The sequence below is a fragment of the Ornithodoros turicata genome, chromosome 6 (assembly GCF_037126465.1).
Source record: "Ornithodoros turicata isolate Travis chromosome 6, ASM3712646v1, whole genome shotgun sequence".
Classification (NCBI taxonomy): Eukaryota; Metazoa; Arthropoda; class Arachnida; order Ixodida; family Argasidae; genus Ornithodoros; species Ornithodoros turicata.
The window spans coordinates 69,718,412-69,731,795 of record NC_088206.1 but is presented as its reverse complement, the minus strand read 5'-3'; the positions used below and the strand labels follow the sequence as shown (position 1 = coordinate 69,731,795).

Genomic DNA, 13,384 nt, shown 5'->3' with positions numbered 1-13,384 from the left:
CGTTTTGAAGGAGCTCGACTTAGTGAACTGATCTCTCCATGAATGCTGGTTTTGCATATCCGGCGCCTCCTGCCCTCATGCACGGCCCAAGTCAATGCAGCATTGAGAGACCAAAGTTATTAAGTTTGAAGGAGAGATAAGATGCAAGTTAGGTAGTTGTACATGATGGAAAGGAGCTTAGAGACAAGGAACTGACAAGAAATATTGTTGTCCCATGTACGTCCCTTCCTTGCCTCGGAGTTCACTTCCTGCAATTAATAGCCTTTCTGCAAACACATAATCAACATTTTACAAACAAACCTGCAGACTATCACGGAAAGTGCGGAGACATTCAGCGGCAAGGCCAAAGATGCCGAACGTTTCGTCAGCGCCAGCAAAGACCACTAACATCCGCTGCTGAAAACTCCTTCCTTTCTTTTTCTTACCATGAAATCGTCATCATCAAATCGTGCGATACATCCATGGCGCAGAGACAGACACAGAGGGTACGTGTCCAATCCTATATGTAACGTGCCTGGATATCACTTCTTTCCAGTAGGGACAGTTACATGCAAACACACTCGAGGCTTGCTTTTATTTCTCAGGCAGTGGCCCAGACATCATTGGTGCGAGCACAAATGCTTTCTATTGCATGTGGTGTGGCACTAGGCCCACCCAGCGCGAGGCAAAATCTGCTCTCAGGGAGGCATTTACGTCGGACGTTCTCTGGACATCCTCACGACGTCCCTCAGACATTAGTGGTGGTCTGGGTAGCGCTTCTAGCGGCTGTTTCTATGCCGCGTGGGCAGCCGCTCTGTTGGCTTTCGTAACTATGTGGCGTCCATACTGTCCCTCGTACTCCATTGCATCCACAAACCGGCCTCGTGGGTGGCTCATAGGTTCGCTGAACGTCCATTGATCAAGAGTGCCACCGTTTGGCCAAAAGGAGAACGCTGAAACTACCATGCCCATGGGCTTCAATTCCGCACCATCTTCTGGGGGGGGGGGGGTTCCGATAATCGCATCGCACGCACTCGACGTCTATTCTCATAGGGTCCATACACCACATTCGGCTGATGGTGCACAAGCGTATAACGGGGCTTTCTTGGGTCTATTAACGTTTAGTCGTGTCATGGCTGGCACCGCACGGAAAGCATTCCGAGTAGGAAGTGGCCGTTACCTGAACCTACAAACTGAAAGACACGCCTATGCGCACAGACTGAAAGCAAAATTGTTAGTATCCCATGTATTTCTATGCCAGTTACAAAGGAGATCCATAAGGGTTCGTCAATTGGCCCTAAAGTGACGCACGCCAGGCAATGGACCTGTTTGCATGGCTTCAACGGGAATAGCAGGTCGGCGCTCCTCGTGAACCAGTACAGGACCACGATGCTTCGGAGGTGGTGGATGAAATCCCATAACAGGACGATGCCGTTTCGTTTCCACGCTGCCCCTAAACGTATGAAAGTAAAGTTGCGGTCATCTTATTTATGTAATATGACTTGCAGGACAAGGGAAAGCTCGGTAGCCGCAGATACAGCGTGAACCGTAACACTGCCGCTTGCAAGATACGCTTTCTATTGCAAACTCTCTCTTAAAACGGAACTTGATCACGTGACGCGCCGAAGTGGCATCACCGCACATAATGGGACTTGTGGAGAGCGTACGCCCGTTTGACATAACTGACAACAGATCGTGGGAGTGAACGATACGTCATTCGGGATGGTGGTTCCCTTCGTTGCGCTCTGAAGCTCTGTTCCAGGGGCTTCAAGAGTGCAGTCAGCGCATGCGCTGACAGATTTCAAACTGAATGATGGCACTTGTGGGTGAGGCAATCCATGTCATCGTTCCATCGTTCGTGATCATTAATTGCCTCATCAATGGCTACAACGTTAGAAATGAGAGGCAGGAAAGAAGGAGGAGAGGAAAGAGGCAGGAGGGTAAACGAGTGACAAATGACGGATCTCCCTTGCAGCCTCGTGAGCCCTGGGGTGCCCTACGATATATCGCCCCACAGACGAGTGCGTGTAAGACGTGTATTCTGCGCAGGTCGACGTGACATTGCACCACGTCAGCCTACACGTGACCAGACAAGTTGTGGCGTTCATAATCCCTGTAAAACTGTTCGTAAACAACGCAATCGCTGCTTCTGCGTGTAGTTGCAAAATATATTTCGGTCTCTGTAATTAGCTTTATCCTGTACCCTTGCGACGAAACAAAGAGGACTTCCAAATGGGGCCTCGTATCGCCGCTGGCCACTCCTGGACAATGCGATGCTAAGACCCCATGCGGTGCATTCGGACATCGGAGGAATGGGCTATCCAAGTCGACCAAGAAGTTACGCCGATAAACTACTTACACTCATCTAACCGTTTTAAGAGGCACGAAGTTTTAGGCGCAAACTGCTCTGCCACAGCTCAATCGAAGGATTCTGTTCTCAGTCATTCCCTCTTCTCATTGACCGTCCGGAAAAAAAACGCTCGCGAACCGTTTGAGTGAGCAGCGAGTTTTAGTGAATCATTTTTGCTCAAACGATTCGCAGGCGGATTTGCCACGACCCAATCAGGTGATTACGTTCTGAGTCACTTCCCCTTATCATAACAAGTTTAGTGCATCGTTTTCAGTCAAACGGTTCGAACGGCCAATGAGATGAGGGACTGACTCAGAATGGAATAATATGATTGGAAAGGGCCAAAACCGTTCGCAGACTGTTTGAGGAAGAACGATTCACTAAAACTCCCTATTAGGAAGTGAATCGCTTTCACTCAAACTGTTTGCGAACAGTGTTGCCACAGCCCAACCAGATGATTACATTCTGAGTCACTTCCCCTTCTCATTGGTCATCTGCTAAACTGTTCGCAAACCGTTTGAGCAAAAAACGATTCACTAAAACTCCCTATTAGGGAGTGAATCGTTTTCACTCAAACGGTTCGCGAACAGTGTAGCCACGGCCCAACCCAATGATTACGTTCTGAGTCACTTCCCCCTGGTCATCCGCTAAACTGTTCGCGAACCGTTTGACAAAAACCGATTCATTAGAACTCGCTAATGCCAGCAAGTGACGAAACGGAATATATGCAACGTCACATGACCTCTGACATGTGACCAGGACAAAATGGGCATTTTGCAACAGCCGACCACTTCACGGTGGCTACAAAAAGTGCGGGCACAGGGCATCCCTGCGCATGCAAAGATCACGTTACCCGAGGAAGTCTGGGAGCCATTTTGGTGTACTAATGGGCACATCTATCCAGGGGTGGACATCTATGTGCGTGCCATGTGTGACCTCAAAGGCGCCACAGAAGTGGAGAGCCACCGCTATAGAGATGCTGGGAAAACTGAAATTACGGTTCTAGCGTTGAGTTTGTTGTATGCTGCTTGTAACAGTATTTGCGCCATTTCGCTGAATCCGCATGCGACGAGCAGCTATTTTCGACGAGTGAGAGTCACGAAAAGGACCTCCCAGCCAGGTAAGCTTATTTCTTGCTGCTTCTACTGCAAAACGTTCGAACCGGAAGTTGCGAGGTGACGTCATATCCGCAGGAAGCTGCAGACCACCTCTTTTCACGGTGAAACGGTGTGCCTCATCTCTCGTCCTCCTTCCCCGTGGATAGTAATGAATGGACACCCACTTGGTAATATCCTTGAGTGCTCGTTGCTTGGCGAATGACTTTCGCTCTCCACGCCGGAGAGAGGCATAGTATTTTTCGTAGAAGCTCGTCAGCGAGAGAATCTCATTTTTGACGCTGAGCGCCATGGAGCGCAGCACCATGATGATTACCGTTACGACGGAACAGCTGATGATTATGATTAACGAGGACGACTTTACCTGAATACCAAGGAAAGGGGAAGAAAACTGTAAAAGAGCCCAGGAGAAGAACTATACATGGCGGTAGCGGTCACCATCGCATACTACTTGCAGAATAACAGGCAGGGCATGGTAGCCCGACTCAGTTCGACAAAAAGCTGATCCCAGTGGAACAGGTTGCCAAAACACGTCGTGAATTCGACTGATTATAACGAGTTCTACCTTAATTTGTTATCCTTCATAATTTAAAAACCAGAGACTGAGGGACTAAAAACGACAACACGGACAATGTCTCAAGATTCATTCAAAATTAAATTATTCAAAATTCATTCAATTCATCGTGAAGAATTGCTACATTGTATGTCACGTGGGCTTTTGCCTGTGGGAGTGCCTTTAAAGGCCCTGCCAAATAACTTCAGCTTTTTTTTTTCAAACAAGTCACTAGGACTATAGCGGAATGCTGACCCCCTTCAGCAACCACAAGAACTATAATAATTTGGCGCTATATAGCAGCGAAAAAACCATGGATATGATGTTTCGAACCAGTCCAAAAGAATAGCTACAAAACAACGAAGAATCTAGTGGAGAATATACAGATAAAGATATAATTCACTTGGTAAGCTAAATGTATGGATGGAAAGGGGACAGGACGACAAGATGTCTGCAGTGAACCTGTACACACGCTGGAGAGCCTTCATCGCCCAGTTACTGGGCTGGATGAAGTGGTATTCACGTGGTAAAACCGTGCGAAGTCATTCGTCAAAAATCTCTCACCTTTGCCATAACCGCGTCCGTGCAGCTTCGGGTATGAATTTTCTGCCAGGCTTCTTGCTCCGTCATCGCCAGGGTCCTGTGGCCGCAGAAGCGTCTGCTCAAGACCGTCTCTATGTCTTCGTTCGGATTTTCGCGACAGCAGCAAGCTGCAGGGACGTCGCAACGCTCAAAGCTCGGGTTGAACCTGCTGCAGTTGAAATACATATTCTGGTTCCAGTCGTGATAACCGTCTTGAGTCACACCGCAGCATTTGAATGTGTACTGCATGAAGTCGATGACCCTCTGGAAGTCATCATTATCTCTGTAATGGACGATGAGATCCACCGTGACGAACTCATGGATCGTCTGCGAAGAGGAAATACCAACCTGAGCTCTGCGGAGCTGAGCCGATAAACCGCTTGCTCAGAGACAGCAGAGCGCTCAACCCGTTCAGAGTTTGTGTCTGAGACGCGAATGTCTTTCCGTAGTTTAGAAAAGAGTACGTTCTTAAGATAACGATAGAGTCACTAAATAAGCTACGCTTCAGAGTACCGACACTGCGTTCCAAGAGCGAGCATGCGCCATCTTGTTTCCGCGCCACGCTACCCAGGTTAAATGTTCCATTCGTTTGCAAGCAGCCCCATTGACGGCCCCGACCTCACCTTGACATCCTCCAAGCGCTCTGCTTGACAATACATGGATTATCGCGCAACAATCATACACGCTTCTCTATCCCACAGGGAGCATTATGTTAGCCACCTTTGATCCTCCAATGGGGAGAATACCGGTGTGGTGCGGAAACAAGATGGCGCTCCTGCTCTCCCTTTGGACCTCAGTGTCGATACCCTGAAGCGAAGCTTCTAGATAACGACATTGTCATCTATAGAGTCGTATACCTAAACGACCCTCGACTAGACCCACCCCTCAAGACCAGACCCGTACCAGGAGACCAAGATTCGAAAAGGCCCCTCGACCGGCGAAGATCCTTCGCGCTCTCCTCCAGCTCTACAGAGTACATCCGGCGTTTCCTTCAAGCCCAAGAGCTCTAGTGTGGCGGGAACGCTTCTTGCTTCCGCTTACTGGAGTCGAGGGAGGCTGTCTAGTCGGGGATCGTGAAAGGATAGTTAAGTATAGCAAGCAAGCTGATAAGTATCTATGATAGCGAAACCCCGGGACGAGTGACATACAAAAACGTGTGTCTCCTTGTCCGTCGTCTCGAGGTTTCGCTGTCATGAAGTCAAGGATCGTTTAAGAATACGGCCTCTAGAGTCATTGCTTTAAAAAAAAAGGCCTCAAGCAGACACCGTTGACATCTCAAACACGAGCCCATTGGCTTTTCAGAGTAGTTGGGGTGGCCAGTGCAGTTGAAGAGCACAAAATAAGAGTTGTCCCGTGAAACCGTTGAACCTCTTCAGTTGCAGAACTGCTAGGAGAACAGTAGCTGGATAACTATGGCACTGTTCTTCAACTGAAGAATCGCTGTGCCTCTACGATTCGGTGGTTGAACGGTTCGTTGTACTGCACGACTTTGCTTGACTCACGTCAGTATCGCTTCTTTCTCCCAATTTCCCCCTCCCCCGATATATGTGAGACTCAACATACTTTCGTACTCATTGTTGGAAGCAAGAAGGCGAGCAGCGATAGAGCCACGCTGATGAGCATAAGCACGCACATGGCGTGAGAATATATGGTCAGAAGTAGAACGTTCTCGCGTAGGCCTCCAATGAATCCCATTCCAGACACGATGGTCACGACGGATCCAATGATGATGGAAGGGATCTCCAGGTTCACCGCGATCGTGATCATGATGGACATAAACTGGATATCGTCCCAACGCAGGTACAGCGAGTAACACTGCGAACAGAATGAATTTTACTCACGCTGCTGCGCCGTATACAGGGTGTGTGCAGAAAAACGTAACCCGCATTTAGGCACATAGCTTGTTGTCTACCTAACTAACGAACTTCCGGCGGCGCACGATGGCAACAAAGCAACGAGAACGTCAGCCTCCGTGCATCAGAATAGGGCAACATGGGGGGGTTGTGGTCAGGTACCGCTAGGGGAGCTATCGTTGCAGAAATCCAAACGACGTCCCACATGGATGAGCATCGGTAGTGCCCCTAGCGGGGCCTGCACATAACTCTCCCGAGACCGCCATGCACTGTGACGACTGCCCTATTCTAATGCATGAAAGTCGATGTTTTCGCGCTCTCTTTGTTTTTTTACGCTGAGTATGGCTTCCGGGATTTTTTGTAGCTTTCGGACGCATAAACACGCCATCGTACGCCACCGGAAGTTCCTCGAGTTACATGCAACAATGCGGCTTACGTTTTTTTTTGCACACACCCTGTACTACTCAGGTACCTACAGAGATGGCGGTGATTATCCCCGATACGATCATCAAGAGGAGGTTGATGATGACCAAGGGATAGCGCTGCAATGGGCTCACATCTCTCATCGGAGGCTCTGCAGCAACCATCTTCCTGCAAACGTTGCTCGGTGAGGAACTGGTTAGGAGTAGATTTACCCGTAAGGTGAGACCGCCCACACCTGTGTGGCTAACGAGCTGCACGTGCCGCAGGGTAGCACTGCGGATAATTTCCACCGCCTATAGTTCTTTAGTCCGCGCCGGGTGTAGTTTCGTATCGGGACCAGTGGAAGGAGTTCATATACTGAATCTAAAAATTCTGTGGACTAGAAGTTTTTGATATGTATTTCAACAACCCCATCTGACTTTTAGCACAGGGGAATGCTTTAACACGGGAATGCTAAGCCTAACGGACTCGAAACTTGCAAGTCGTTGAATGTGGCTAAATCGCCTCACTTTAGTGAGGTTAGTCTAGGTTAGGTTCTACAGAGTGGGGGGGGGGTCTGGGAGGGCGCCCCTCCCCCCAGGCATGCGCTAGGCGGTGCGGGCGTCGAGACTGTGCCTCGAGATAGATCAGAAGGTCCTCAGTAAAGATGGCGGATCGGCTTCAAGAAACCGGCGATAAAATTTAATTTTTATACGTTTCACCCAATATACGAGGGTTATTCCTGTTTTAATTTCGTTACTAATTAGCACCTCTTTCACGTAAAAGCGTTCGATTTTTGTTATTCTTTTTTCTTTAAAAAAAAGCCAGTGGTGCCGATACGGAACTACATCCCATGCGCCGGCATATCTTTGACACAAAGTGCTGGAAGCAACGTTTACTTCCCCTACATAGCTACCGTTTCCGGTAAGGATCGAACCGACGTTCACGAGAGGTGGTAATTAGAAACGTAACGTACGTTTTTCCGTCCCAGAAGCTGCACAACAGATTCCCCTCCTTCCGTTGTTCTTCAGATGTTTCTCGAAGCACGAGTGACGAATGACGATAACCATGAACTTTGTGAAAGCACGTGACGCTCGCGCGTTACAAAGTAGGAATCCTCGAAAACCGATATGGCGCTAGTGTCTGTCGGGGCAACAATCGAGACAATAAAGGCGATCATCATGCAGTTGTGGCCAGACACACCATACCTACTTTCGATTATTATCATTATATCATAGAATCAAGTTGTAGCTAATCAACACGGACCTATGCAATCACGCAGAAGTGACTAAAAGCGAAGCTTGGTCCTGAGAGAAGAGCTATGTGGTATAGATATGGAGAGCATAAGAGGCTGAGAGGACATCCTGCCGACATTAGTTCCAAGTTTGTTACGACTATATGCCACATCAAGAAGAAGAAGGTCCATAGTGTCCAGTTTGTTATAGCCATAGTCTACATTCGCTGCCGTCGCTGTGGTGAAGCCCATGATGAATCTGCATGTTCTGATGGCACCCCCTTGAGATGCTGCCTATGTGGCGAATCCCACTTTGCAGATTGCCAGTCGTGCCCTTGCCGTGACCAGGAGGCGTCTTTGTTAGAAATCATGGACTCTCGCCACTGCTCGCGGGCTGACGCCTTCGCTTCATTGAGAGGTCGCAGCTCTGGCTTCGCAGGAAGAACCCAAGCCAATGCGTTTCCCGAAGATAGGCTGCAGAAAATGATTAACTGCGCTGTTGAAGCCGCCGTGTCCAAAATAAGAGAAGAAATGAACTCCATCTGCTCAATGATTGCGTCGCTGTCATCTGTGATCTCGGGAGCTGTCTCAGTCATCCCTCTGAACAGTCCAGTCCCCCTGGTGTCAACACAGAACGCCCAGCCTCCTATACAGACCCCTGATCATCGTCCCTCGACTCTCAACCAGCCAGCTTCTAATCAAGCCTCTGCCCAGTGCGCGGACCAGACAGCTGATGCCATGGACTTAACTGTGTCCATCTCTAAACGCGGCGCCTCTCCATCTGCGACAAGGTGGTGTAGCCCCTGTGACAGCCCAATCGGCAAGCGATCCAGGAAAGTCAACCAAAGCAAGGGTAGCAGTGACGTTCTTGCTGCTGCTGTGGCGCAATCGATCTTAGTTGATGAGTAGCCTACGTGTACTTCAGTGGAATTGCCTCTCAGTATCATCTGCCCTGCCAGACCTTCATACTCTTGCTTCTCATTGCTCACCCGACATCATTGCGTTACAAGAAACGTGGTTAGCCCCCCATCGCACTTTTTCCTTCCCTGGCTTCCAGGTCTACCGCCTGGACAGGCCTGCGGGCAAGGGTGGTGGCCTCGCAACACTCATCTCCTTAAAACTGGCGCATTCTTCTTGTGTGTTATCTCAGACTTCATCTCCCTCATGCGAAGCTCTTGCCGTTCAGATTACGCTCCCTCATGGCGGTCCTTTGACGATAGTGAACGTGTACTGTCCGGCAAGCTTTCAATCATCTTCTATCCTCAACAATGTTCTTGCTAACGCATCTCATCAGTTCCTCGTCGTCGGCGACTTCAACTCCCATCACACCACGTGGGGCCTCAAGACTGATGCATGCGGTAGGGAGCTCTGGAACTGGATCTGCCTGCGTAATCTCTCTGTAGCGAATGACGGCTCCCCAACGTTCCTACGCGGGACGGCGCGATCTGTTCTCGACCTCACTCTCTGCTCCCCATCAGTACGGGTGTCGTCGTGGAAAACGTCTGATTGGGGTTCGAACAGCGACCACCTCCCTATTTTCTTTGAAGCTCCGACCCATGACAAGCAGACTATCTCGGTCCGCTCTCACTGTAGCCGCTCTCTGCAGCAAGCAAGCCTCGCCCTACTCCTTGACGAAAGTGCTGGACTACCTGCCGTGGACCGCGCTTCCCGAGCTACCGATGCACTCTCGCGCTCAATAGTGACGGCTACGTTTCACCCTGAGAAGCACTCATCGTCAAATTGTGCGCCTTGGTGGTCCGAGGAATGCACTAGAGCCTATCGCCGCCGCAAGGCTGCCTGGAAGCAGGTTCTCTCAAACACGTCCCATGCAAATTGGAAGAACTACCAATTCCTCAAGGCCGTCTTCAAGCGTACCATCTCCGCCGCTAAGCAAGTCTTTTATAATAGCCGCAACTCCTTCCTGTCTCACCCGAAGCGCAGGAAGGCCTTGTACAAGCACATCGCTTACATTCGGAGGTCTTTCTCTAGCGCCTCATGCAACGAGCTTTCTGTCGCCCCTGACGACGTCGCAAAAGCCAGGCTTGAAGCTGTTGCCAAAGGTCTCTCCCTACGCTTCCGGAATGCAGTTCCTCGTGGCCCTCCCTTTCCCCAAGCGTCGCCATCTAGCTTCTTCCCTGTAACTGAAGAGGAGCTCGATGCTGTCGTGCGCTCCCTACCTAGATCTGCACCCGGTCCGGATGGCATCACCGGCGCAATGGTGAAGTCTTTGTGGGCGTCTCACCCTCATGAACTTTTAAATATCGTGAATGTATCCGTAGAGCACGCATGGATCCCCGGTGCCTGGAAAATTGCGAGAGTGGCGGTCATCAAGAAAGTTCCCTCGAGGGGCCTGGAGATAGACAACGTCCGCCCAATTGCACTGACTTCTGTCCTTTGCAAGACCATAGAGCGCGTTTTGCACCACCGGCTCGAGTCTTACTTAGAGGCCTCATCGGTGCTCAATGATAGCCAGATTGGGTTCCGCCCACGATGCTCTATCTGGATGGCGCATGTGAATCTTGAAAGCCAGATCCGCCACGCGCGCGAGACTGGAGATATCTCTGCCCTGGTTGCACTAGATGTTGCTAAGGCTTATGACAGCGTGGAGCACAGCGTCCTACTCCACATAATGGCTTCGGTGCGCGTTCCCCCCTACATCATCTCCTGGGTCGACAGCTTCCTTACAGGGAGGTCGTTCTTCTGTTCAGATGGCCGCTTTACCTCCTCGCAGCAAGCTCAACACAGAGGCGTACCCCAAGGCTCCGTCCTGTCACCCCTGCTTTTTAATATCCTGATGAGCTCTCTGCCCTTAGACCAGAACATCCTCACCATAACCTACGCTGATGACATAGCCTTCTTTGCCTCTTCCCCGTCGCTGCACCTGCTATATGAGAAGCTGCAAGAGTACCTCAACGCTCTTTCCGCCTGGATGCGCTCTGTTCACCTTTCGCTGAACGTCCAGAAGTGCGCGGTGCTCCTTTTCACACCCTCTAGTTACCCTTCGAACCCTGTGACGATCGATCTCAAGGTTGCTTCCGAGTCCATCCGCCAGACGAACCTGCTGAAATACCTCGGTGTCTGGTATGAGGCACACTTGGACTGGGCCCACCATCTGGAGGTTGTCAGCCAAAAAGCCACGAAGGCATGTAGCCTTCTCTATCGCTGCTCCAGCACCCGTATTGGGATGCGCAGAAACGCCCTCCTGCTCGTTTACAAGTGCTACATCCGTCCTGTCCTGGAATTCGGCTGCGTCCTTTTCTCCCACCTCCCTGATTACCGCCTCCGAAGGCTCTTCATCATCGAGAGGAAGGCGCTACGTCTCTGTTTGGGCCTCCCTAAATACACCTCGAATCATCCACTATACTGCGAAGCACGCATCCTCCCTCTGAAATCACGTTTCCGTGTCCTGACAATTAACACTTTCCTCTCCCTGTGCCAGAGCCCTTTGTCTTTGAGGCACAACGAAGCCCTCAGGGACATGCGTTATTGGCTGGAGAGGCGATGGCGCAAATCAAACACCCCGCAGCTGGCCTTCGTCGAGCTTTTACTGAAACCTTTGGGTGTGTCGCTGACAGACGTCCCTCCGCCTTGCTGCCCCCTCTTCTGCCCATCTGTGAAGGTTGAGGATGCCTTTCAACCCGGCACCAGTTTTACAGACCACAACAAGTTTGAGGTAATCCTCAATCGCCACATTGACCGCTTTCCTGAACACCTGGTGGTAGCAACTGACGCGTCCGTCTCTGGTCAGCGCGCCGGCGTGGGCCTCGTTTTCCCCCGTCTTGGTGGTCACTTCCCCATCCGCCTCCCTGACTACATCCCAGTCTTTGAGAGCGAATTCCACGCTATTGTTCTGGCTCTTAGGATGGTCCCTGCCCGCTATTGCAAGACGCTGCTCCTATCAGACTCCCTATCAGTCATCTCATCTCTGGCGATCCCGTCCAGCCCACTGCTGCAATTGCTTGCCTCCCTCACTCCGCCCCACATCTCCGAAGTCGTGCTAACGTGGATTCCCGGACACAAGGGCCTCGCGCTCAATGAGGCAGCCGACAGCCTGGCGAAGATCTCCCTTACTGGGCCCATCATCGATACCTTGCCACCGCTTCCCCAAATCGTTAAATCCAGATACCGGAGATTCTTGGAGCTTTCAGCGTGCCGCTCACTTCCCCCCAGATACGACCACCTGTCATCTCCATGGCAGCCCGACTGCTGCTCCTCGCGCCTCATAGAGGTACTCTTAACGCGCGTCCGGTGCCTTGCCCTCCCCCTAAACTTCTACCTGCATCGGGCCGGCGTCCACGATTCGCCATTGTGCCCACACTGTGGACAGGACGAAACAGTGGAACACTTCTTCCTCCACTGTCGCCTCTACGATCGACTTCGCCAGAACTATCTGGTTCGCCCTCTGAAAATGCAAGGCACCCCCCTCTGGATAGGCTCTCTTCTATCGTTCGGGTCTTCGCATGCTAGGAGGTGGAACTGGACGGTAGCATCTAGTGTGGCTGCCTTCATGACTTTTAGCCAGCGCTTTTGAGCAGCGAACGTATCTTCGCCTTTTCTCTTGCGCTTAACTTCACGGCTATCCTCCGCGAGTCCCACACCTATCATTATTCCGACAAGCCTCAACCCTCTCCTCCTCCTCTCATATATAGCTAGCGTTCAGGAAAATCCACGGTGGTGGTGGTGGTGGTGATAGGGCTTGCCGTTGTCGGCCTCACATATGTGGGCAACGTCACGACTCACGCCCTGGGGGAATGTGCGTCCTGGGCCGACTTCTATGGGGAACTGTGCCGACATATGTCTGAAAGCGCAGGAAAATCCACGCCTATGACCCTCATCTGGTACTGGCCAATCGCCCTTAGTGGATAACGGCCATTTCCCCGAGGATGAAGAAGAAGAAGATGCAAGCGCCTATGACTCTCATCTGGTACTGGTCAATCGCCCTTAGTGGATAACGGCCATTTCCCCGAGGATGAAGAAGAAGAAGAAGAAAAGATCTCCCTTAGTGCCTCACGGCCATTATCTCATTGGTAGTTCTCAGTATCTCATTCATAATTGTCACAAAAAAGGCGTACGCCTCCCGTTTTCAACAAATCGGGGCAGATAACGATACCATTCGAGATAATGGTTGGCTAGGAGCGTGCTATGCGGTGAAGTTCATTTTTAAGAGTGTACACCCCACCACTACCACACAGATATGTAGTTTGTCCTTTTTGTCCTGGCCAATCTCCCTTACTGGCTCACGGCCATTACCTCATTGGTAGAAGAGGAAGAAGAAGAAGTGCCGCGAGGTCCTCTCGCGCTCCCATTCCCTCAGTC

At 50.8% G+C, this 13,384-nt stretch overlaps 1 protein-coding gene across 2 annotated transcripts; it reads right to left on the bottom strand.

The window, feature by feature from the left end:
* Positions 1-1,146: 1,146 nt before the first annotated feature.
* LOC135397241 (tetraspanin-33-like) lies at positions 1,147-7,952 on the bottom strand. 2 transcript variants are annotated; one of them, XM_064628677.1, is made up of 6 exons: positions 7,811-7,952; positions 6,909-7,047; positions 6,143-6,394; positions 4,562-4,906; positions 3,612-3,808; positions 1,147-1,432 (listed from the first exon to the last, which is right to left on the bottom strand). In XM_064628677.1, the coding sequence occupies exons 2-6, from the start codon at positions 7,017-7,019 to the stop codon at positions 1,267-1,269; spliced, it is 1,071 nt and encodes a 356-aa protein (XP_064484747.1). In that variant the 5' UTR covers positions 7,020-7,047; positions 7,811-7,952; the 3' UTR covers positions 1,147-1,266. The 2 variants fall into 2 exon arrangements, with proteins under 2 accessions (XP_064484747.1, XP_064484746.1); XM_064628676.1 differs by having other exon boundaries at positions 6,909-7,023.
* Between the last annotated feature and the right edge of the window lie 5,432 nt (positions 7,953-13,384).

Coding starts and splice junctions, on each gene's coding strand:
- LOC135397241 (XM_064628677.1), bottom strand. CDS start 7,019: ATGGTTGCTGCAGAGCCTCCGATGAGAGATGTGAGCCCATTGCAGCGC. Junction 6,395..6,908: donor GGATAATCACCGCCATCTCT/GTAGGTACCTGA, acceptor TTCTGTTCGCAG/TGTTACTCGCTGTACCTGCG. Junction 1,433..3,611: donor GCACTCAAGGATATTACCAA/GTGGGTGTCCAT, acceptor TCATACGTTTAG/GGGCAGCGTGGAAACGAAAC.